Source organism: Camelus dromedarius, chromosome 17 (assembly GCF_036321535.1).
Source record: "Camelus dromedarius isolate mCamDro1 chromosome 17, mCamDro1.pat, whole genome shotgun sequence".
Lineage (NCBI taxonomy): Eukaryota > Metazoa > Chordata > Mammalia > Artiodactyla > Camelidae > Camelus > Camelus dromedarius.
In genome coordinates, this window is record NC_087452.1 from 36,359,591 (window position 1) to 36,383,920 (window position 24,330).

Below are 24,330 nucleotides of genomic sequence, written 5' to 3' on the forward strand. Positions count from 1 at the left end.
CGCCCCCAAGATGGCTCTGTGGAAGAGGGATAGGGACTCATCAGTCCTAGATCAGGCCTACAGCCTCCTCTGTTATCAAGGGCTCAGGTGTTAAACTATCAGGAAAAGCCCAAGACCCACCCAGGACTCACTTTTGCTCTAGGGCCAAATTGTTCATTTATTAAGTGTCAGTAAATACAAAGCAAGTAGCAAAGAATTTCTTAGAAGGAAGTCCTCTTATTTGGGTTACCTGGTGGCATATAAAATGCAGTGTCATGGGCACTCCCCATATCAACTCTGGCTCATCAGGTCTGGTTCACTCACAAGTCTGCCAGGTGATTCTGGTGGAGGTGATCCACGGACCACCTGATGATCACTGCTGTATCACCATTTGTGTTAGAACTCGAGGAGAAGGGTAAAATGAGCTAATGGATCTGTCTCCTAATTTAACTCTCCCAGTGACCCTTAAATCTTGGAACCAGGATCTTCCCTCAGTCCATTGGCCCAAGCCCTAGGATGCAGAGATGGAAATGTCGTTCTTGGAGAGGAAGATATTTCTAAACGAGTCACCTGGTGTGAAACTAATCTACAGGTAAAATATTTTTACAACCACAATTTTTTTTGTTATGTCTTGTATTTGTATTCAGGGGACACATTGCTAACTGGTGGATCATTTGTAAATGGAAATACATTCCCTTCCCCAACTCCAAAGTGGTTCCATATGTGTCCATAGTTTAAGAATCAGAGGAAGAAATATGAGTTTGGTACCAAAGGGTTTGAGTTAGGGGAGGTCGGGTTAAATGTGGGCCCCTAAGCTGGCTGATATACAGAATTCAGAAGGTCTGTGAACTTGGATATGGGAAAAATGAAACTTTTCCCCTAACATCTAACTAACATTTACGTCTTCTTTCTATGAATATAGACAACCTGTCACACTAGTATGTATTAGCCAGACCTGTGACTCTGTCCCTGGTGGAAATGACAGATATTTTTGTGTTACATGAGTGTTGTTGCAGACTCTCAAAATACCTTGTATGCGCATCTCCATTCTGAGATGAAGGTCATCATTAGACCTGCTAGCAGATTTTATTTAATACGTTATTAAAGAGGCACGTGTATTACTAGTTCACAAGTTTGTTTTAATATTCAAAGAATTATATGTCAGTGTAATTGGTTCCCTTTGTAATCCTATATCTTTTATTTTACTTATTTTAAAATATTCTGAGAAGGAGGCTATAGGCTTTGCCAGATTGCTGGAGAGGTGTGTGAGGGAAAAAAAAGGTTAGGGCAGGTCTTCATGGAAAAGAAGAGAAAGGTCAGCTCATTGCAGCACTGGTTTATTAATAATAACAAATCATTAATAGTAGCCTATGTAATTTAATAGTCTCTTGCTATGAGTTAGCCAGATTTTACAGATGAGGAAACCAAAGACCCAGGTAAGCTGGCAAGTCTGACCCACTTAGAGGACTTGTTGCTACCATGCTGAGATGGCTGTAGGTGTGGTTTCCTCTAAACTGTTCTCATTTCACTGAAACACAGAGTCTCCAATGATTTAAACAAAATGAAACAAAACAACTCTTCCATAAACCAGGATATGCTATGGCAGCCCTTGACCTTCAAATGCTCAGTATGCATCATCTTCTGTACAAGAAGCTGTATCGGTTATTTATTGTCACAGTAATGCTGCATAACAAACAGCCTCAAAACTGGTGGCTTAAATCACTAAGCATTTATTTCGCTCACAAATCTGCCCATTGCCTGGGGTGGGGTGGGGGAGGGGTAGATCTTCCCGACTTAATTCGGGCCAGGCTCACTGATGTGTCTTCACTTGATAAGCTATGTGTCATCTAGGCAGTTCTGCTGAGTTCAGCTGTGCTGTCTCACATCCTAGGGCCACTGGCTGTTGGCTGATCTTGGCTGGGCCTCACTCCTGTGTCTGCAGTCCCTTGTTTGGTCACATGGAGCTGGCTGGTCTAAGAAGGACTTGACCAGGCAACTGTGCTCTGCTCCACATGGTCTCCCTTCCCCCAGCAGGATGGTCCAGTATTGTTCAGATGCCCGCCGGGCAGGTTTGTAAGAGAGCGAATGGGGTATACAAGCCTCGGGAGGCCCAGTCTCAGAACTGCACAGCAGGAGTGAACTGCAGAGTCGCATTCTGTTTGCAAAAGCAAGGCACAGGCCAGCCCACATTCAAGGTGTGGGGAAAGACTGCCTCTCCTGTCTGCTCTCCCTCTCGCTCATAACCCTCCAGTAACTAGTGAAAGAAGCTGCAGTCTTCTTTTAGCTCCTTAATGATCATGATCACTTTTCTGGCTCAGTGACACCAGTGAGAATTAGAGCTGATGGCCCCACACCATCTCAGTCAGTATCAGATCTCTTCCGACCTGCAGAAGCTTTCTGGTTTCCAGAAGTTGAACGAGAGAAACTACCAGGGCTCCCCCTGCCTTTGTTGGCCTCTCCAGGGTGTTCTGAGTTCTCTGGATTGCTAGTCCCACTGACAAGGTATCGCTGCAGTGTGAGACCTTTTAGAGTTTGCTCATTCATTCCCACCCGGCTCCGTACCTCCCTCGATCCCTTGAGTAAGGAGTGGCTCAGCCAAACAGAGGAAGGTTCCATCCAGAACCATTTACATTAAAAAAAATTTCTTTTGATCTGGATCTTTGTAAAGATAAGAGCACGATTTGTGAGGGATATTATGTGATGTCTTGGATTTCCTTTAAATGCTCTAGCAAATACAAAGAAAGGAGGGCACTAAGAGAGGAAGGAAGGAGTAAAGGAAGGAAGAGGGGAAGGGAAGTGAGGGGAGGGGAGAAAGAGGGAAGGGAAGCAAATGAAACAAAGAAAGAGAGAAGAGAAAGGGAAAGAAAAAAGAAAAGAAAAAGTGGGCATATAAGTCAGATAGGAATGGCCAGGATATGACCACTGTTGAAGCTGAGTGATGGGTATGTGGAGGTTCATTATGCCATCCTCTCTACATTTATATAAATTTTTAAATCCCAAAATGAAAGAGTTTAAAAAGAAAAGAGTATTAGTGGAGATGACCTGAACCAATGCAGTAGTGTGGACACTGTCCTAAGCACTTAGCCTGGCAGTGTCCCACAGGCATGGGCACTGCAGGGCCTTTGCACATGCTGCTCCCTCCTCCCGGTACACCCTTCCTCCCCTTCTTCCTGTAGATGATTCTTGCTCATCCTTCAGCTCTCAGCTCAATGTCACTTCCTCAGGGAAACCTTCCCTGCCCCTATCCCTAGAGTAGACCAGAGCCTCCTGTAACACACTCTCCAGCATTTTGTACCTAAGACCATCTCTTTTTGATAGTATGATTAGCATCTGTCACCAGTGTGGACTGTGAGCTTCATGAGCACTGGGCCTGTGTTTACTTTTGCTCAGCATCACCTAAGCCCAGTGCCTGGTCACGTGGAAACTGCTCCATGAGCTTTTGTTGAATGAGGTTATTACAGTCTTGTCAGCAATTGCTGTATTTTCCCAAGATACAGGTTTCACAAGGATGAGTAAACCAAATAATTGATTTGGTCTTCATGGAACCAAATATTTGAAATTGGGGGTCATTGATTCATTCAACACACATCTGTTGAGTGTCTGTTATGTGTGAAGCCTATTAGAGGTGCTAGGGAAACAGCAGTGAACAAAACAGAGAAATAATCCCGAACCTGCAGAGTTTACAATTGTATTGGCAGATGGTGCTAAGTGCCATGGAGAAGAACAAAGCAGGGAAGGGGCTGAGGGTGAGCTGGGGAGGCCTGGAGAAGGTGGTGTTTGAGCAAAGACCTAAGCGGGTGGGTGGTGTGGATCCAGGCAGAGTTGCCTAGAGAACTGGAAGTGAACTGTCTGTCACCTCGTCTGGCCTCTTCTTTGACGCTTGGTCTCTGCCACGTGCTCCTGGGGGCTCACCCTGGACAGTCACTTCGTTGCGTTAAATCTGAAAGATGAACAACAGCAATTGTTGGCCTCTCAGTATTCTGCTTCTCATTGCTATGTGACAAATTACCCCCAAACTCAGTGGCTTTAAACAATAATAACCAATTTATTACATCTCGTGATGTTATGGGTCACGAGTTCGAGTAGCACTTGGCAGGGTGATTCTTTGTTCCACGTGATATTGACGGAGACCACTTGGTGGTGTTCAGCTGGAGGATGGGCTGATCTGTCGTGAGAAAGGAGCTATGAAAGATAGAGGCGGGGGCAGTGTGGGGTGGTGAGGACAGGTAGGTGTCCAGAGTCTGGCCAGGTTTGGGTGCAGTGTCCTTGAGCCTGCACATCCACATACCTGCAGCCAAATCCGGCTCCTTACAAAGAATTTGAGACTCCACAGCTGCATGTGTCTGGGGAGGAGCCCAGGAGAGGAAGCAGTTAGCAACTTTCCTCTCCTCTCCTCTCCTCTCCTCTCCTCTCCTCTCCTGAGACTGTGAGGCTGATAGCATCGTCCTGTGCTGGTACCCACCATGGCCCACTTTTGAAGGAGGGCTCAGCAGGGCCTCAGCTGTCCCCTGTCATTGTTCAGGTTAGTTTGGGTGCAGTGGTATCTGAGTGCTGGCCAAGGCTGGGCCCATCCATCTTTGTGTCCCCTGGTGCTTAGACTGGTACTTGGACAATTGTGGTCAGCATCCCAAAGCAGTGGCTAATTTGTCTGACCATGTCAGGATGCATCGTGCTAGGATGGCATCGTGGGCAAAAGCCAGGGCTTGAGCGCTAGACACGCCCAGGGTCACATCCTAGCCTTGCTGATTACTAACCGCGTGTTGCTGGGTGAGTTACTGATCTCTGAGGCTCAGTGCCTTCATCTGTAAAACGGAGTGAATTACAGTATCTACCTGGCTCAAAGCTGGCAAGCAGGAGACGTTGGCTTAAAGGTCCCAAGGGGAGACTGTGTGTCCTGGACATGCAGGGCCTGGCAGGTCGTTGGGGCATGAGAAGGTCTGCTGATGGCTGAACTGAGAGCATGCAGGGCGGTGCTCCCAGCCTCCTGAGATGAGTTCTGTGACTGATGTTCACAGAGTCTGTGCCACCCTGGACACCCTGGGCTCTTTACCCCACTGATCTCAAATGGGCTCTTGCGATTGGCAGCCCCCTGGTGAGAAGACTGTTGCAGGCTGACTTCTCTAGAAGCAGACTCTGAGAATCTGGGGCACAAAATGTCTATTAGGGATCAACACCTGTGAAGGGAAGTGGGAGGAAACAGGATTGGGCAGAGGGAAGAGTCAAACCTAGACACAAGCCCGAGAAACCTCGCCAGCCTGACAGGAAGTTGTGGAGCGGACGCTGCCCAGCAGAGCAGCCTGGTCAGGCTGACGGACTCCACCCAGCCTCTCAGGTGCAGGAGACCTTGGGCCACATGGCTCTGGATAGGGCTGCTCCTTGCAGCAGAGGCGGGCCCAGAAGGAGCTGGCAGCTGGAGATTATGTGCTGACCACCTTCCCTACAAGTTATTTCACGAAGGGAGATCTGGTTGGTGCCTCTCCATTTGGCTACAGAGATTTTTTACTTAGCCTGTGTACCAAGTTTGAGTGTGGCAAGTATGTCAAGAGTGAAGGGGAACTCATAGAGTCATGTGTTGGAGAACGTGTTTGCATGCCTTTCATAGGTTTTTGACATTGAAAGGGACATTAACTATTTGGGTTTTCTGTAGCAATAATACAGAACTGATTAGAGAAACACTCCCTGTCCCAAGAGGATGCTGTGCACAGACCTAAAATGGAATGGGAGAGCCACATGGATGGGGTAGAAGGGACTTAAAGAAGCACAGGGCGTCCTGACTGTGATAATAATTCTAACGCCGTGGTATTTATTAATCACACGTGGTAAACAAGCAGTAACTATTTGTCAAATGAAGAGAGAGATTTCTTCTGAGCATCTGAAGTGTGTGAGGTGCGGGTGCTGGAAGCCATGATTTTTGCCCTTTTCTCAAAGTCATTTACAGCCCCTTGACCAGACCTCACTTTGAGAGGAGCTGACCAGAGGGGAGGAGGCAAAGGAGCGGCTCCAGTGGAGAGAGGTCAGATCCACTGATGGACAGAGATCCTTAGGCACTGGGGCCAGGGTTGGGTGGGCAGTGCTTCTGCCTGTGCTTTGACCTGGACCCCATGGGAAGCTCCCAACCAATAAAGCCAACTCAGGATTGGAAAACCAAGCACACTTGCTCCAAAATTACAGCCACAAAACGTGTGTGCCAGCTTTTCATTTATTGAAGCAGAAAGACAGTTGGAGGTGTCCAAAGATTTCAGGCTTCATGGCAGCTTTGCTGTGTATTTAAGTCCATCATGGAGTCCCTCTGCATATCCACTGCACTCTTCAGTGGTGATGGTCTCCAGGGAGGGGCGACTGGTCAAAGTGGAAGGAGCTCGCTGGAGCTCATTGCTTCCTTGCATGGGACTGTGAAGCAGCTGCTATGGGTGGACGGAGGACAGTATAACCACATGCCTCTCACAGAGGTTGGTGGTGGCAGTCGGAGCCATTCGTCAGGTCCTAAAGGAAGCCCTTGGAACTAGGTGTGATCACTGTGCGTTAGGGTGCAGGGAAGGGTGTGTAGTTCCTGTGGTGTTCCCACATTTCTTTTCTTAAAAACCAGAGAGGAAAAAGCAGAGTTCCTCTCATTTTTCCCCCCAACTCATGTACATTGGCCAAAGCCTTGTTTACCTCTAAACTTGCCCTAAATCTCCATCATAGTGTCCCTTAAGTAACTGAAGGCTGGAGTAGATTTGACAAGCACAGTAATGGCTCATCTCTGCCTCCCTCCATCCCTCCCCCCATCCTCGGCTCCACTGGGGCCCCCCTGACAAATAGTACCAGGAGCACAGTATCAAGTGGGCAGGGGATGGAAAAGCCTAACTCATTTGAGTTCTTCCACTTCACTGCACAGTGTTATTTAGGTATGGCCCATGCCTGTTGCTTATTCTTCTAAGTTCCTCAAAGGATATCTGGGTCTTCTTCTAGAAAAGGTGGCTATATGGACAGCTCTGTGCATGGACTACCTTGGGGCGGTCACCCTCCCCTTGACTGTAAGTGGTTTTTGTTGTGTCCCGGTTGATGTGCTGGTCCAGGCGAAGGCTTATGTGCCACCCACTGCCCGTACTCGGGATGGGTCGGCAAGGCCTTTGTGTTACCCCGTGCTCTCCCTTGTTGCTGCCCACTTTCTGCTCAGTTAGCTTCTCGCTGACGCGTAGTTTAGAAGTGGGCAGGAAGGACAATATGGTTGAGTCCAGTGCTTTGGTGTCCCCTTTGGAAGGGATGACCTTGGGACTGAAACCATGGCAATTCACAGCCCACGGCAAACATCACATGCTCTCTCTGGAGCAAGTGGCAAAGCAGGATGGCTTATGGTGCTGCTCAAATAATCCTCTCTGGAAATTCCACTGGACTATCCTGGAAAAATTTGCAAGATAAGTTTGACCAGAGGAGAGATTAAAAACTGCTCAGCCAATATGGTTTTAAGATATTTTGGAAATGTTATTTCCCTATTGCCATCTCTTATTCTTTCATACTCTAACATGGCTATTTGATCTCTATTTGTACACATTTAAAATATAGAGACAGGGTGAAGAAAGTGGTAAGTAATGGGTATTTTTAATGGTCATTAAAAAGCACTTTTCTAATAAGTGAAAATTTAAAATATGGTAAATTTGCCAAATACTTAAAAGACACACAATTTTCGACAAAAGAGGCAAGAATATACAATGGAGAAAAGACAATATCTTCGACAAGTGGTGTTGGGAAAGCTGGACAGCAGCATGTATATCAATGAAGTTAGAACACTCCCTCACTCCATATACAAAAATAAACTCGAAATGGCTTAAAGACTTAAACATAAGACAAGACACCATAAGCCTCCTAGAAGAAAACATACGCAAGACATTCTCTGCCATAAATCATAGAAGTTTTCTCCTAAAGCAGTCTACCGAGGCAATAGAAATAAAAGCAAAAATAAACAAATGAGACCTAATTAAACTTATAAGCTTTTGCACAGCAGAGGAAACCATAAATAAAATGAAAATACAACCTACAGATTGGAAAAAAATATTTGCAAATGATGAAACTAACAAGTGATTAATTTCCAGAATATACAAACAGCTCATACAACTCAGTAACAACAACAAAAAAACAAACAACCCAGTCCAAAAATGGGTAGAAGACCTAAACAAACATTTCTTCAATTAAGATGAACAAATGGCCAATAGGCACATGAAAAAATGCTCTGTATCATTAATCATCAAAGAAATGTAAATTAAAACTACAATGAGGTATCACCTCACACCGTGTCAGAATGGCCATTATTAAAAAGTCCACAAACGATGAATGCTGGAGAGGGTGTGGAGAAAAGGGAACTCTCCTAAACCATTGGTGGGAATGTAGTTTGTGCAGCCATTATGGAAAACAGTATGAAGATTCCTTAAAAAACTGAAAATAGACTTACCCTGTGATCCAGTAATCCTACTCCTGGCCATATATCCAGAGGAAACTCTAATCTGAAAAGATACATGCACCCCAATGTTCATAGCAGCACTATATACAATAGCCAAAATATGGAAGCAACCTAAATGTCCATCAACAGCTGACTGGATAAAGAAGCTGTGGTATGTTTATACAATGGAATACTATGCAGCCAAAGAAAAGAATAAAATAATGCCATTTGCAGCAACATGGATGGAACTAGAGACGGTCATACTAAGTGAAGTAAGCCAGAATGAAAAAGAAAAATACCATATGATATCACTTACACGTGGAACCTAAAACAAAACAAGAAAAAAAAATTTTAAAACAAGAAACAAAACAAGGACACAGATGAACTTATTTACAAAACAGAGACAGACTCACAGACATAGATAGAGAACAAAGTTATGATTACCAGGGGGAAAAGAGAATGGGGAGGGATAAATTTGGAGTTCAGGATTTGTCGGTACTAACTACTATACATAAAATAAACAACAAGGCCCTACTATATAGCACAGGGAAGTATATTCAATACCTTGTAATAGCCTATAATGAAAAAGATTATGAAAAGGAATATACATATGTATAACTGAATCACTATGCTGTACACCAGAAATTAACACAGCATTGTAAACCGACTATACTTAAAAAAAAAAAAAGAGTGCAAAGGTGAATTTTATTACTCTTTTTTTCAGCTAATCTCTAAGTTGAAAGCTTTAAAAAAAATGTTAGCACTATACAGAATTAAAAAGAGAAGCATGGAGCAAATATCTTTCCAGTGGCCTCAGGAACAAGAGGGCCAGTGGAGCCAACCCATTTTATAGGGAGCAGACAGAGTGGACCATCACAAAAGCCACTCAGCAGAGTGAGTCCTTAACAGAGCCAGGTTCCTGCCAGCTCGGATTCTTAGTCTCCCTGCACGGGCTGCGAGGACCACATCCATGACACAGGTGGACAAGCTGAATCCTTGATCCTGATCAACATGGCAGCCAGGTGCAGAATCACAGAACCTCTGGCAGAAAGGGGTTGGGAGCCCACAGAACCTGGATGATGTGCTGGTATGGCCAGTGGCCCAGGGGCTCACTGACCAGTGCCACAGATAGTTTCAGAACAGGAACAAGGATTCTCACTGGCCCAAAACAGGTCAAGGAGACCAGAAGAGATTTAGATCTGAAGTTGTTTGGAAAGATTCTAGATCAAGAATCTCTAGGACCTGGCCTGGGTATCAGGCTCCAAAACCAGGGTGGAAATTCTCCAAAGGTGGAAGTTTTCATGAAGCCTTGTGTATCTGTGGACTGCGGCGGTTGCCAATGCTCCTGTGTCTTCTTTTGGAAGGGGTAGCATCAGAACCAAAGCCACAGCAATCACAGTGTACTGAGAAATCAGACACCTCCTCTAGAGGTCAGCTGCATTAATGCTCAGGCATGTGGCAAAGCCATGGGGGTGTGCAGTGTTGTTCATTCATCCTCTGAAAACTGCAGGCATTGCAGCCAGGAGCCACCCAACAATCTCCTGGGATGGACAGTCAATTTTGACAACCCTGTCTTGGCAAGTCCTCACCAACGGTAATCATATTATTCAAATTCATCCCTTTCTGAGTTTTTTTTTTTTCCTTTTTCTTAATTCCTTTTTCTTCTATGGTTTCCCTCTGGTCCCATTAGTAAGCATGCTGTATCTGTATGTCTCGTTACTTCCAAAAGGACCATCCACCTCAGAGAGAAGTTCCTTCAGAAGGAGAGGGCTCCCGAGGTTGTCTCCACCAACATAGATGACAGCTTCAGGCTCCCCTCTCTCCTCGTAAATGAAACCCACTGAGCCTGGCTGATGCACCCCAAGTTCTTCAGGGTCTTTACAAGATCCCGGCGGAATCTCTCACCCACAAAAACGTAGAGAACAGGGTTCAGGCAGCTGTGGAAAAAGGCAATGGTTTGAGTAACCTGGAAGCAGATGTCCACGTTGGTGGAGATGGCACAGCTGGAGATAAACACAGCATAGGCATCGATGGTCTGCACCAGCAGAACACAGTTGTAGGGAAACTGAGATAAGACAAAGACAGTAAGCACAGTGATAGTCACCTTCAGGGCCCTGTGCTTGGACGACTTCTTGGCTTGTATCAGAGTGTGAATGATGATAGTGTAGCAGCAAGCCATGACCACAAAGGGAAGGAAGAACCCCAGGATGACCTTCAGGGTCAAGACAGCCGACTTCAGTTTGGTACTCTCGTCACTAGGGTAGACCATGGTACAGATGGCAACGTCATGTTCGTTCTTGACTTGGCTGTACAGGAGTTCTGGGATGCAGAGAGCAGCCGCCATCACCCAGACAGTGAAACAAACCATTTTGCTGTACAGAAGCCTCTTCTGCCTCCAGGTGTGCGCTCTCATGGCCTGAGCAATGGCGATGTACCGGTCCACGCTGATGCACATGATCAGCAGCACACAGCTGTAGAAGTTCATCTTGTACATGCTGTTGACCACTTTGCACATGAAGGTTTCGAATTTCCACTGGTCGGCGGCAGCAATGGCCCAGAAGGGAAGGGTGACGAGAAAGAGAAGGTCAGCAATCGCCAAATTCAAGAGGAACATGTCGGTCATGGTCTTCACCCTCGTGCAGTACCAATAGACGAGGATGACCAGACTGTTGCCCAAGGCACCCACGAGGAACACCAGCCAGTACAAGGGGGGAAGGAAGTGACTTGCAAACTGCCTGACGTGGTTTTTCTTACAGAAGAGGTTGGCGAAGCTGAAGTTCCCGTAGTCATCCATGGAAGGCATGATGTCGTAGCTGTAGTCGTCGGACATGTTCAGGATGAGGCTCTGCAAGGAGACATAAGACGGTGTGAGGCCAAGGGCAGGCTCTTGGAGGTCCTGTCTGATGGCAGGGGCAGGGAGCCCTTCACCCCTCCAGTCCCAAAAGTCTGTGATAAGACAGAAGAAGTGTATGTGTAGGAAGTAGGAATTCTGAGAGCACTGCTTGGCTTGTGAAAGATGTATTTATTTGACAAATGTTTACCGAGCACCTACGATATGGCAGGTACTGTGCACGAGCTAAAGATACAGTGGGGAGTAAGTCAGATGTGGTTCCTGCTCTTGTGGAACTTATTTTCTCAGGGAGGAGACACACAAGCAAGAGAATGATGACAGGCTGTGTGACAAGTGCTATGACAGGTGGGGAAGACAGCCCCCGGACCACGGATGGGCACAAACTTTTATCAAACTACATGAATGATTTTGATGGTACCATCTCCTCTCTACTCCGCCGTTCCCAAAAGGTCCTCAGTGGCTCTTAAACTTTGCTGAGTCCAGATCCCCATGAGTCTTCTGAAAGCTATGCATCCTCTGAGAAGCTCCAAATGGTCACCCATGTCCCCACTTATACATGTGCACACACATGGACACACACACGTTCATACATGCATGTACATGCACATTCACAAGCACTAGGGCAGGCTCCATGATTTCAGGCTCCCTTGTTCAAAATTTGTTAAGAATTTCAAAACAGCAGAGCATTAAATCAAGCAAGCAACACTTCTGAGCATGGGGCCCCGTGCAGCTGTACGGATCACACACCCATGAAACCAGCCCTCACAGGAACACATACACTCACACACACTTTTACAGACACACATGCACACAAACATGCCTGCACTAATACACCAAGTTCATCCGAGAGGACACACCAGAGCCTCCTGGTCTGAGCACCACAGAGAATGACTTCCCACGAGCTGCCTGGCTTTATCCCGGGGTCTGCGTCGAGACAGCATCTGGGGGCTCCCCTGGCAGCCCACCCTCTCCACAGAGAGGGATCCTCCAAGGGCCTGTCCACAGAGTTCTGTGTCCCACTCACCAAGACCCAGCCTAGACACTTACTTGGCATGTAAACACAAAGGAGATGTGAAGAGAGTCTATCATATCTCCTGAAGAACAGGTGAGGGTTTTCCTTACTCATGAACCATATGAATTTTGTGACTGATCAGGGTTCTCTTTTTAATCAGGAGGCTCAGTCAAACTGGTAGCCCCATCATAGTAACCAAACAAGACCCTCTCAACCAGCTCCATCCAGTAGGAATATAAAGTGAACCCCCAGTAACGTTTGCATTTTCTAGTAGCCACATGAAAGAAGGAAAAGAAACAGGTGACATTCACCTTGGTAATGTATTTTATTGAACCCTAGTATGTCTAAAATATTTCATTGTGTAAGCAGTATAAAAGTTACCAAGATACTCTGCATCCTTTTGGGGTGTAGAGTGAATGTGTTTTACACTCACAGGGCATCTTGGTTTGAGTGGCCTTGTTTCACGTGCTCAAGGGCCCCACGTGGCTCATGGCTACCTCATCGGACAGTACAGCTTTAGGCTGAAAACCGAAGTTCTAACTCCTCCTCTCGATCTTTTCTCCCTGTCCGGTCAGTTTTCCCTGACCCTGTTTTGTGTCTGTCCCTTTTTTTTTTTCTGTCCTGTTGTACACACCCGGTAAAGTGCCTCAAGCCTGTATTGGGACATCAGGTAGGTGGGGTGGCCAGAGTGAGACAGGGAGTGGTTATTGCTGGAAGTGCCAGGCCCTGCTGTCTGACAGGGCTGACCAGTCTCCTCCACATCTTGTTAGAACATCTAGAAGTTCTCTTACCTGAGGTTTCTCTTGCTGCCTTTCTTAGCAAACTCTGTTGTTCTCAGACCCTCTTAAAACATGACGTCTGTGCCTACTAGACCACTGTTCGCAGCCCGTTGTCCCCAGTAAGCAGAGGTCTGAGCCAGACCCAGTTCATCCACTGTGAGGAGCAGTGATTGGCTGGGGTGGTGGGGCCCAGACCTGGCCAGGATGGGGTTTGTGTGAAAATGTGACCGTCTTCTCCCTGTTCAGCTAAGTAAATGGCCTGCTCGTCCCCGGCTTGAGAAACAGCCTTCACTTACAATAGATAATGTGATTTGTTCACTCAATCAGCAAGTTATTACTGAGCACGGACCTCATGCCAGGCAAGGAAACCACTTCCAAAAGGACACCATTCATGGTGATAATGGAAATAGAAATGGAGCAAAACACGAGGAAGGCCCACGGCGCCCGAGCCAGGCCCGCAGGTGGGACCCGGGTGGGTGGCTGGGGAAGAGGTCTGCCTGCTTGCAGAGCCCTGACGGCAGCCCCACGAGCTCAGAGGTGCCCTAGACAGGGCAGCGTTGTGGGACGGCTGTGTTACTGCCAAGGGGCCACTTAATTTGGAGATTTGTATTATTTATTTTGGATGCATTTTGATCAAGAAAAAAAAAAGTGCACTTAAAAAAAAAAGTCATAGATCTAAGTAAATGAGAGAGAATGTGTAACAGAGCACCAAGCAGCTGGCTCGGAACTCAGCAACATGGGCAGCCCTCTCCTCTCGCAGTGGCTTTTGCTTCTGCTCTGGAAAAACTTTTGAAAGCCCCACAGGTTTTAGAATGATTTTAAGATCTTAGAGAGGAGGAGACAGACCCAAGGAATGGAAGACTCTGCCCAAAGCCCTTAGCCACTGGGCGAGGGTCAAGGCCAGAGCCAGCCCCTCGAGCCCCTCGGTCCCAAACTAGGGCACTTTTAATTCTTCCCGACCCAAAGCCCTGCTCCACGTTCTGAGGTTGTCAGAGCGGCCATGCCAAACCTGAGCTGTGGCGTCTGGGCCCTCGACGCCTGAGCTGAGCCTCACAGAGCCCAGCCAGAGTGACTGTCAAGGTACCCGCCTCCACCTTCACACCACCCCCGAAAGACTGTGGGCACCAGAGGATGCCCTGTGGCTTCCTCTGCCCAGAGCATCCGGGAGCTGCCTTTTGCTGGGGGCAAACCTCAGTGCACAGCCAGGGCAAGGGGCCTGCGCTGCCTGCCTGGGTCCCCAGTAAGGCTCCAACCCACAGGCCCTGGCTCCCGTGCCCGGGCAAGTGTATCCTCCTCCCCTCAGGAGCCTTGGCCCAGAAGCAGCAGCCCAGGCAGTGAAGGTGGTGCAGGTCTTTGAGCAGGAAGATCTCCAGAGCTTTCTGAAGCCTCCCTCACCAACTCATGTTGTCTCTGGAAACCCTCCTACAGCTCCAGGCCCCTTGTTCCTAGCTCTGGGGAGAGGCCAGGGTAGAGGGCAAAGGCTGTGTCCCCCATCGCTCCCTAGGACCAAGATGAGCCCCTGGGGGAGGGGATATGGGGGAAGGGGAGAGGGGCATTTTGGGGGGATGTGGGCGGCTATGAGTGGTGGAAGTGGGCAGGCATCCGCGCCAGGGCCCTGTCCTCACTCTTGAGGATGTAAGACTTCCGAACCGTGAGACTTAGACCTTAGTGTGTGGACATTTACCCATAGGGAGGAAGCCATTGAAGCCATGACAATGCTGACAGCGCCTCCAGGGCTCCTCTCCTGATTAGTGAGACCCTGAGCCCTCCGTCCCCTCTCCCAGCCTCAGTTTTGTCATCTGTAAGCAGGGCTCAGCCTCCACTGTAAGGCTGAAGGAATGTGGCATCCTGGGTGGTGACTGGCACAGGGCCCATTCTCAGAAAAGTGACCACAGGAACGTCATGTGATTTGCCATCGTCACACCCACTGAGGTCCCATCTTGTCCCCATTTAGGTGGTGCTGGCCACCCCTTGACCACAAAAGGTCATTTTTGGAGTGCATTTTTCTTCCTCTCTGGGGCTGCCTTGCAGAGTTTTGATATTTTCCAAGATCTCAGATGATAAAACTGAAAGACTGACAGCATGACCCCTGGCTCTGCCACCCCAACCCAGCTCTGTTTCCAACATCAGGGATGCAGAGCAAACTCTAACTCAGGAGAAATGAAGAGTCTAATTCTGGTCAGGAAAATAGAGACTTACCTCATTACTTCACCAGGTCCAAGTTAATTGTCTTTTTGTTGCGGGATATGAGTGGCATATGTGATACTAAAAGCATTAGCATAGGATAGGTGGCAACTCGGTGGCAACTGCCACTCTCTACAGACTGTGGACCCTCCAGTGTGCTGTGAAGTGTGTTCGCTCCATTAAGAAGGCTTATTTCAATTACCTACATGTAAAGCCCAGATTCTCCCTTCAAGAAAAGCAAAATTAAACCCCTTAGATATTTTTGTGAGCATTTATGAATGTAACAAAAGCATAGGAATTGGATTTGATTCTATAATTCATTATATTTGACTGTAAAATCACAAATGATTCTCTGGATGACGACTGTCCTCACTAATTTTTGTTAGCCTCTTTGTCTCTTTCAAATAAACAGTTACCATTATGTGTTTTTTGTGAAGGCCACGTAATGTCACATGAGAAATGCAACCTTGAGCCCAGCGTGGGTCTTTTAAAAACAACTTAAATGGATTCTCTCTTGCCCTCTTTCTTCTGAGTTTCAGAAGTGACACAAGGAATTAAGCACATCCTAAAGATCCTAAAACCCTCCCCTGTTCATAAAATCTAAAACAGCATTTTTCTCTGTCCTCCCCACGTACCCCAAAGCTCTTCTGGCTCTTCTTGTTTGCAGAGCCCTCTGTGCTGGGCTTCAACCACCAGTACAGGGCACTGCTCAGCAGAGCTCTTACCCTGGGAAACCTAAGAGAAATCCTTCCCCCACAGTGGGTTCCTTCCCACTCCCCAAAAAGAGGCAAGATGAGAGTGCATTTGAGGAGCCTGAGGGGCATGGCTGTACTTACTGTGGTTTCGGTGGGGACCATGGTGGGTCAGATGCAAACCTGATTCTAAAAAGAGAAGGCAAAAATCAAAAAGAGGACTGGCTCTTAACTGAACAGTAGCAGGTACCTAAAGATGGAGATTAAGCATTATATCTGTTTCTCCTCATGTTAAAAAAGAAATCCCAAGCAGGAGTTAGGGTCCATGTTATACTGGTGTCAAGTCAGATAGATCTCAAGTCAAGTCTCGATTTCAAAGTCATCCGGTTGTTAACCTAAAAATGAAAGAAACCTCTCCTTTGGGAGCCCCCTGGGTCTTTGACATCTTCACAACACAACCTTTTCACCTTAGCTCGTTTTCTCTTGACTCAACTTGCTATCAGGTGTACCCCACCCCCATTTTATCCACCAAGAGTCTCCTGAGGCTCATAGGACAGCAGTGACTTAAGGATGCTCTGGGCTGACTCTGCAGGGGAGGGGCCTCTGGGTAACCAGGTGGCAAGAACATAAAGGGGAGGTGGTGTCTGCCAGCATCAGAGTCCCTCTCTGGGAGGGGCCCAGCACCCCAGCACCTACCTAAGTGCTCCACTTACAAACTCAGGCAGGAAAATAGGCCTATTTAACCCTTACCCTGACTCCAGCAGGAAAAGGAAGTCCTAGGTTTGTTTACCAAAGAAAAGGTAGTTCTCCACGCAAAGGGCATTTAAACTAACTGAGAGAAATCTCGGCTGTTGTTTTCCTGTGTTCTGAGTCTCTGCAAAACCAACCCCTGTGTAACCAAGCCAACAACAGCTTGGCTCCTTTCAGGGAAGGGGCCTGTAACTGAGTGGGGCATCTCCTTTTATACCTTCAATGAGTATATTTTAAATAAACACATCCAGCCCACACCCCAAGTTTCTAGAAGGAAATATTTTCCTTCACAAATCCAACCCTAACCTGTTGGTTTTTTCCCCAAGTAACACAACATTGTGACTCTCTCTGCTTTTCTATAAGTGCAGGGGGCTTTTAATATATAACGTGTGAGACAACCACTTTGGAAAACCATTCAGCACGCTCACCCTGGGACCTAAACATCCCTCTCCTAAGTGTTCACCTAGGGAAAATGCAAGCTCACACCCACACAAAGACTGATACACGGATGTTCATGGCGGCTCTGTTTATAACAACCCACCACTGGAAACAACCCAGATGTCCATCAAGTATAGCGAATGGGTAAGTCACTGTGGAACAACAGAATAGGAACAAGCAACCAATACACACAGCAACATGGATGAATCTCAAGATAATTTAAGTAAAGTGCTAAGAAGCGAGCCGCAGGGGAGGGTATAGCTCAGTGGTAGAATGCATGCCTAGCATGCAAAAAGTCCTGGGTCCAATCCCTAGTACCTCCATTAAAAATTAATAATTTTTTTTAAAAAACCTAATTACTCCCCCCAAAAAATCTTTAAAAAAATATAAAGAGATATGTTTAAAAAGAAAAGAAGCCAGACTCCCCAAAAATGCATACTGTGGGATTCCACTTATATTAAAATTATAGAAAATGCAAACTAATCAATAGTGACAGAAAGCAGATCAGTGATTTCCTGGTAAGAGAGGGAAGGGCAGGGCTGGGCAAGAGGGCAGGAGGGACACAGAAGCACGACAGGAAACGTTGGGGTGATAAATACATTCGCCAGATTGATTATGTGTGTGATGGTTTCACAGGTGTATGTATATGTCAGAACTTACATTCTGCAGTTTAAATATGCGCAGTGTGTCGTAGTTGAACCTCAAAATACCAGGTAAAGTGAAGAACGGTAAAATAGCAAGATCTGATGAAAACTTTCTGGTTTTCTTCACTCTTCAGAGTCACATCTGGCCATTAGCAGGCGGGGAGAAGGGCAGTCAGAACTTCGTACCTGCAGCCTTCCTGTTCTGTGGGAATTGAGGGCTCCATATGAACTCACGTCTTTCAGGGCTAGATGAGATTAGACAGATGATAGATAGATGGATGGATGGATAGATTGGTTGATTGATTTGTGTGACAGGTGTTACGTATTTGTTTCACGTATGTATTTCCTGGCTCTGTCTGCTGAGAGGACCTGAGAGCAATGACACACAGTAGAATAATGATCTAGTGCTCAGATCGTGGTTTCCAGATTCCTTTCTCCTCACCAAGGAACCAGGACTCCTTGGAGAAATGTCTGGTTGCAAAGCTAGGGCCAGGAAGACTACAAGATGAACCTGGGACTGCTTTTTGCCCCAGAAAGCAAGTGCTCAAAGGACAGTGAGGACTTGTCAAAAGGACACAAGTGCCAACTTGATGGGGCTGTACTCGCCAAATCTACGGCAATTTGAGCATCAAATTAAATAATGATAGCAATAATTACAGCACATTCAGTTAAATGAGGATCCATGAATCCAGGCTGATAAAAATAAGTAAGTAAATAAATGAGAAGAGTAAGCTCTTCTTATTTGGTGCCAACTAATAAATATAGAAGGAATAATGTAATTAGAAAATCACCAGTGGATGCTGAAATTAGTGGGAGAATGTATGGTGAAATCAGTTATTTACCTCATCTCAAAGGATCTTCCCCCAAATTACATATTGCTCCATTGACTTTATCATTCTCTCATTTTTTTCCCTGAATCGTGCTCTAAAAAAATAAAATCTTTGTAAAAATTGTCCAGTTAAGTTTGGAAGAGCCCAGCTCAGCTAATTTAATGCAGTACAGCTTGGGGAACGGGGAGAATGGTTGTTGAGACATTTGTTAGACAACACTTCATCCATTTCTAGTACCCTTGGTTACATCACCTCCTCTTAGCTTGCATGAAGAGACTGAATATTAAAGTGATAATATCTGTGAAAGCAAATTCCCAAAGAAGGAAGCCAACATGAAGAAGGAGGAATGGCTTTGATTATGGTTATAGCTAGTTATGGGTTGAAAATTAGGATTGATGTAAATGATGTTGGTAAGATGTTGGGAGAAAGGCTGGCACCCGGCAGTGGGGAGTGTAAATCTGGGTGATTTTGGGGGGAAGGTTAAGCCATTTCTGTGAAAATGTACAAGGCACAACAGCTTTGACTCAGCAGTTTCTCTGCTGGGAACACACCCTACTAGTGATCTCACAGAAGAACCTGAAGATACAGACACAGGCATGTGTGTGGCCGCAGTCTTTTGCAGAACAACAACAGCAACAACAAAATAGAAACAACCTTTGTATCCAGCAATAGGTAATATTCTGATACATCTATTCAGTAAGCCACATGTAGCCAATAAATAAATAAAATAGACCTCACACTGATACAAGGAGGTCACCGAGATTACTAGGTAAAGTACAAGATGTAGAAGACTATGCTGTGTAATCTTCTAAAAGTACAAAAAATAGATATAAAAGGTTATACACTTCATGGCTGATCAGTACTGAAACGTTTTCTAGAAGGAAACTGAACAAGGATGACCAGTGGAAAGTGAGACTTTCATTTTTTTTCTTTAGGTTTTGTAAACTATTTCAATATTTGGCTTTGGGCATGGAATTTTATTTTAAGAGCTCTCATAAAAATAACTTGTCAGCTTGAAAAAAAGAAAAAGCAGCCTCATTGCTCTTCCGTCCTGCACACCTGTTTGCAAAACTGGTCCAGAGGAGGAACTCGCAGCCTAGCCCGCTGGCCGGGAAAGCAGCTAGCACTGAAAGGGCAAGTCTACAAGTCCATTCGCTGAGGCTACTTTTTGCAACTTTGAAATCCTACCCTGGCTTTTTATAAAGGTTTCTCTTCCTTCCATTATAAGTGTGTTTCTGGCTCCTAGAAGATTGGGAGAGAGCCCAAGGGTAAAAACAGAAACGGAATGTATTCCTCCCTAGACCCACCGTCTAAAGACACCGCCGACAGCTTTTTTCATCTATTCCTCTCTGCTCTTTATCAGAATACTCTTCGTCTATTTTATTCCACCAACTGCAAAGTCTCAGAGCTGGCTTTCATTTTCTTCTGGCCCCTGAGAAGGAGAGAAAAACAGGGGGAAAACCCCATGTGTGACAAAATACACCGAAAGCAAGGAACCTCTCAACCATCTATTGGGAGAACGCGGGCGTTGGACTCAGTGCTGCCCCAAATCTCTCCCCTCACCACTCACTGCTCGGTGTGGCCTCATTCCAGGCACTGCAGCCGCCTGATCTGAAAACCCTGCGGTATTTTGCAGCCCGGTGGAGTGAGGTGGAGGAAGCACAGGGGCCCCCATCTGCTCCTTGGTCCATCCTTTGCTGCCTGTGGGACCTCAGCAAGGAGTGACCTGCCCTCCCCAAGCCTTGGTTTCTTCGTCTGTAAAATGGAGGTGATAGCCCAGCCTATCCAAGGATTGTCTCCAGGGTCAAGTCCAGTGCTGTGCATGAATGCTCTCAGAGGAAAGGAGATTGCTCTGCAACAATTAGGGAGCTGCCTTCATCCCATAGCTCACTTATGCAACATGCCTTGACACCAGATCCACTTGTTTCACTTAAACACTGTACAAGACACGATCTGTGTCCTCAAGAAGCTCATATTCAAGTACAATGGATATGTCATGGCCACAGATACCAACAATGGAAAATGCTATGAGACACTTTGGGAATTGGGAGAAGGAAGTCATATCTCCAGCTCTGGGGAAAAACCTAGGTGGGCTTCATTGAGAAGGTGACAATTTTTTGTTGGCCCTTGCAGGCTAGAGAGCATGGGAACATGCAATGAGGGGAGAGAACATAGCTCTAGGACAGAGAAGCATAAAACGTATCCACAAAGGCATGATCACCAGAAAACACCAGGTATGTGTAGGGTTCTTGGAGGTAGAGAGCGGCTGAGTCTGTAAGAGTACAAAGTGCCTATTAGAAAAGTACGCCTGGAATTCATTCATCTCTAACCACTCTTTCTATTCTCTGCTGTCATTTAATAACCAACATGAAAATCAGCACGGAGTTGCTCGTAGTAGCCTCCATGAATTGGATACTGATACTAAAGTGAGTCTGGGATGTAGGTCCTGACTTTGACCTTTGCCCAACTTGCTATATGGAGGTTGAATCACCTCTTGTGCTTTTGTTTTTGTTTTGTAGCTCTGTTTTTTTCACCTTGCCAGAAAGCAGGGACTGTGAGCTATCAGGCTGTCTGCTCCCCAGCCTGGGCCAGGTGCCCACCCCTCGCTGGGTAGGCACCATGCTGGACCCCATGCTCCCAGTGAAGTCTGGGAGTGGGGTGCACACTAGGGGCTTCAGAACAGATGGGCAGATATTGGAAGAAAGAGGCTGTCAAACTCCAGATGCTGAAATGGCAGAGGAACTTGGTTTGTTGGGTGAGGGGAGGGAGGAGACGGGCCTCACCCACTGGTGGCCGCACCACATCCCAGCCCCGCACCCAGCAGCCACTTCCCCGCATCCCTGGAGCAACAGGCAACTAAGAACTCAAGAGGGTGTGTCTGAGGGGACAAAACAGTGTTCACTGATGAGTCACTTAAAATGGAGTGGCTTTGCTATTTCCTGATTATAAAAGAGTATTTTCACAATGTACCCCCAAAAAATCTGCCCAAAAGCAAACATAGATAATGGAGAAAATTTAAACACCTCAAACACCCCTTTCCTAGGATAGCCATTGTTAACTTTCTGAGATGCACCCTTTTAGACTTTTTCTCTGTAACACAGTCACACACACGTACACACACTCTGAAAGGTATGGAAATTGGACTACACGAGCCATTTTATACCTTGCTTTCTAGTTAACTGTCTTTCATGGACCACTTCTAATGCCAGTTCAGTGTGAGGCTATGTCACCAGATTGGGTGGCTACCCAGGGTTCTTCTGTCTGGAGTCACTACAATTCATTTAACCAGTTGCCTCTTGGTGCAAGTTTGCTTGTTTACAGTTTTTCACAAAGAACGCTGCCAAAAACACGCTTCCCATGGGACAGTCTCTCAGACCCAGGAACCTCATGGAGGCTTCACTTTCCCCACCCTGGCCACCTTGTTGTCACCTGTCCCCAACTCCTGCTTCTCCCTCCTTTAAGGTACAAAGCACAGACAGACTGTCTTGAACCTGAGCTTCACACATGTGGGTGGGAGACAGTCTCACTACTCACCCTAGAAGCCCGGGCAGGGCGCCACCTGATTCACCTCTGCCTCCCTGGGCTTCTAGCCGTGGGCCTGGCGCTCACAGCCACTGAGCAAACAAGTGAAAGCCTGGGGTTTAGAAGCCTCTGTGGCAGCACACAACCTAGAACGTAGGTGGCACTGGGACGGGGAGGAGGAGGCAGGGCAGTACTCACGGCAGAAGGCAAGGTGTGAGGCTCCTGGAAAAGGTGGCCCCAGTGGCTCCGTGTCTGGGGAGAGGGCGGGTTGCTCTCTGCCTGGGATGAGGGGCAGGCCTTCTGTGAGCTTTGAGCAGGCTGCTACTACCCGACGAAAACACCAGAAAGGAAGCCAAGCCACCCCTGCCTGTGTTGTCGCTGGGGAGGGTGGGGGTGGCCCAGGAGGGTGGGGAATGGGGAGTCACCAGCTGCAGCTTCCCGCAATCAGCAGAGTTGGTGACCTGCAACCAGAAATGAAAAGCCAAGAACGGCTGGGCTAAAGGAAGACCGAGCAGCTGAGAACAGTATCTTTTCCTAGACAGCACAGCCGCTTTCAGGGAATGGGGAGACAGAGTCCCATCACGAGAGGTCAGCCTCGTCAGGCTTGCTGAAGGGTGTGCCTTTAAGGTCTCTGGGTGGTTTTGTCCGAACAGGCCAGTATGGGGTTATCACCCCCCAGCACTGTCCGTCACAGTGTAACCCTTTCTGGCCTTGACAGATACACCTAAACCCATGCAGCTGTGCTGTCTGACACAGTAGCTACTAGCCACGTGCCTGTTTAAAATTAAATTAATTAAAATATGACTAGTCCCTCAGTCACAGCAGCCAGGTTTCAAGTGCTTGACAGCCACGCGTAGCTGTGGCCGCTGTAGCAGACAGCACAGATACAGGGCAGGCCCCTCACCTCGGAAAGCGCTGCTGAGTGGTGCTACTTTAGAAGGTCGCGTGTGTGATGTGTCTGAGAACACAGGGAGTGCTGGAGAGCCACAGCCACCTTAAAACTGGGGTCAAATACAGTAAAATTTTATTTTGACGTGACCACTCCGTCAGACACGTTAACGTCCATAATGCATTTCATCTTATTTATCATAGGTGTTTAGATGAAATTGTGAAAATGCCTAAATATGCAAATGTTGTATTTTTAATGAAGTCACAGGTGAAGTCTTCACTGGCCACGGCTGTGGTGTGGCCTTTGGTCACGACACAGCTGCACCCCTCTGGTCCCAGGACCGAGTGCTGTGCCTGGCAGTTGAGGGGTGTTTAGGGAATCCCTGGAATAGAAGCCGCAGGCCACGGCCTGTGCTGTCCATACGGAGAAGGACCCCAGTGGATTCCTTGTTGTCATTGTGGCAAGGACCTCTTCTTCATATTGGTTCTGAGGAAAACTCAGCTACACTCCAGTGGAGACTGATTTCGTCTTTTTAGTGTACTTGCCACCCTGGAGCCTCAGCGGTGCCCTCCAGCAGTGGCCCTCCCGCACACTTGGCCCATCAATCCCCACTGATCGCTACAGAACAAAGCAGTGCACAAGATGCAACTGAATGTATTATCTAAATAGAAAGGTCAACAAAAGGTACAGCCCATGAGCAGTAAGAATGAAAGCAGTGGTTGATTCAACAGCCTTAAGGGAGCTGGGAATTCCCTCACCTCCTCCACAGTCACTGAGCATCGTGTCTAAAACGGGGCATGACTGACAATCAGCCAGATGCTCTGGCCTTTCACTTCTTCCTCTGAATTGGCGAATAATGACAGAAGGAAGGGGCAACAGAGGGACGAAAATTCTCCCTTCACTGATTCTGAGTGTTTCAAGCAGAGGGAGCGGTGAAACTGCTTCTCCTTTATGTTTGATTGGGATCTGGGAAGGCTTTCAGGAGGCTGAGACACGCACTGCAGGTGCAGGAGCCCTGGGTGAAGATGGTGCTGTGCTTTCTACCTCTTCTTGACTCAAGCTGCTTCTTCACCAGGTACGGGCATCCCCAGTAGACACCGCTTGCCCACCCGATGGTTGGGGAGGCAGTCAGGGAAGCAGAGAAGGAGTAAATGCGCCGTTGTGGGGAGATTTGCTCTTCCGTGTGCCCCTCTGCACCATGGTCCAGGTGAGGTAGGGGCGCTTAGCATCAGGTTCTGGAGGAGCTGCTGTAGAACTCCCAGGTCCCCTCACCTGGGATGCAGAGAGGCGGCCTGAGGCTGAGGAGGCAGGCAGATGCAAGGAGGTAGGAGAGAGAACTTCTGA

General features: G+C 47.2%; 2 protein-coding genes across 4 annotated transcripts in view; one reads left to right on the forward strand and one right to left on the reverse strand.

The window, feature by feature from the left end:
- The first annotated feature begins 478 nt into the window (after nucleotides 1-478).
- The window catches only part of LZTFL1 (leucine zipper transcription factor like 1), a 75,027-nt gene continuing 51,175 nt past the window's right edge, over nucleotides 479-24,330 (forward strand). The window contains exon 1 of the mRNA XM_064496638.1: nucleotides 479-571. The gene's annotated coding sequence lies outside the window, so the exon portion shown is untranslated. The remainder of the gene's footprint in view (nucleotides 572-24,330) is intronic.
- On the reverse strand, nucleotides 10,042-22,469 carry CCR9 (C-C motif chemokine receptor 9). 3 transcript variants are annotated; one of them, XM_064496636.1, is made up of 4 exons: nucleotides 22,296-22,469; nucleotides 16,058-16,102; nucleotides 10,500-11,240; nucleotides 10,170-10,332 (listed from the first exon to the last, which is right to left on the reverse strand). In XM_064496636.1, exons 2-4 carry the CDS (start codon nucleotides 16,076-16,078, stop codon nucleotides 10,297-10,299), a joined length of 798 nt encoding a protein of 265 aa, XP_064352706.1. In that variant the 5' UTR covers nucleotides 16,079-16,102; nucleotides 22,296-22,469; the 3' UTR covers nucleotides 10,170-10,296. The 3 variants fall into 3 exon arrangements, with proteins under 3 accessions (XP_010981058.1, XP_064352705.1, XP_064352706.1); XM_010982756.2 differs by having other exon boundaries at nucleotides 10,042-11,240; XM_064496635.1 differs by lacking the exon at nucleotides 22,296-22,469 and adding an exon at nucleotides 17,762-18,015 and having other exon boundaries at nucleotides 10,042-11,240.

Bases quoted from the DNA above. Each gene is read 5' to 3' on its own strand.
- CCR9 (XM_010982756.2), bottom strand. From the start codon at position 16,078: ATGGTCCCCACCGAAACCACA. The intron at 11,241-16,057 runs GTAAGTACAGCC...GTCTCCTTGCAG, and splicing joins TGGTCCCCACCGAAACCACA to AGCCTCATCCTGAACATGTC.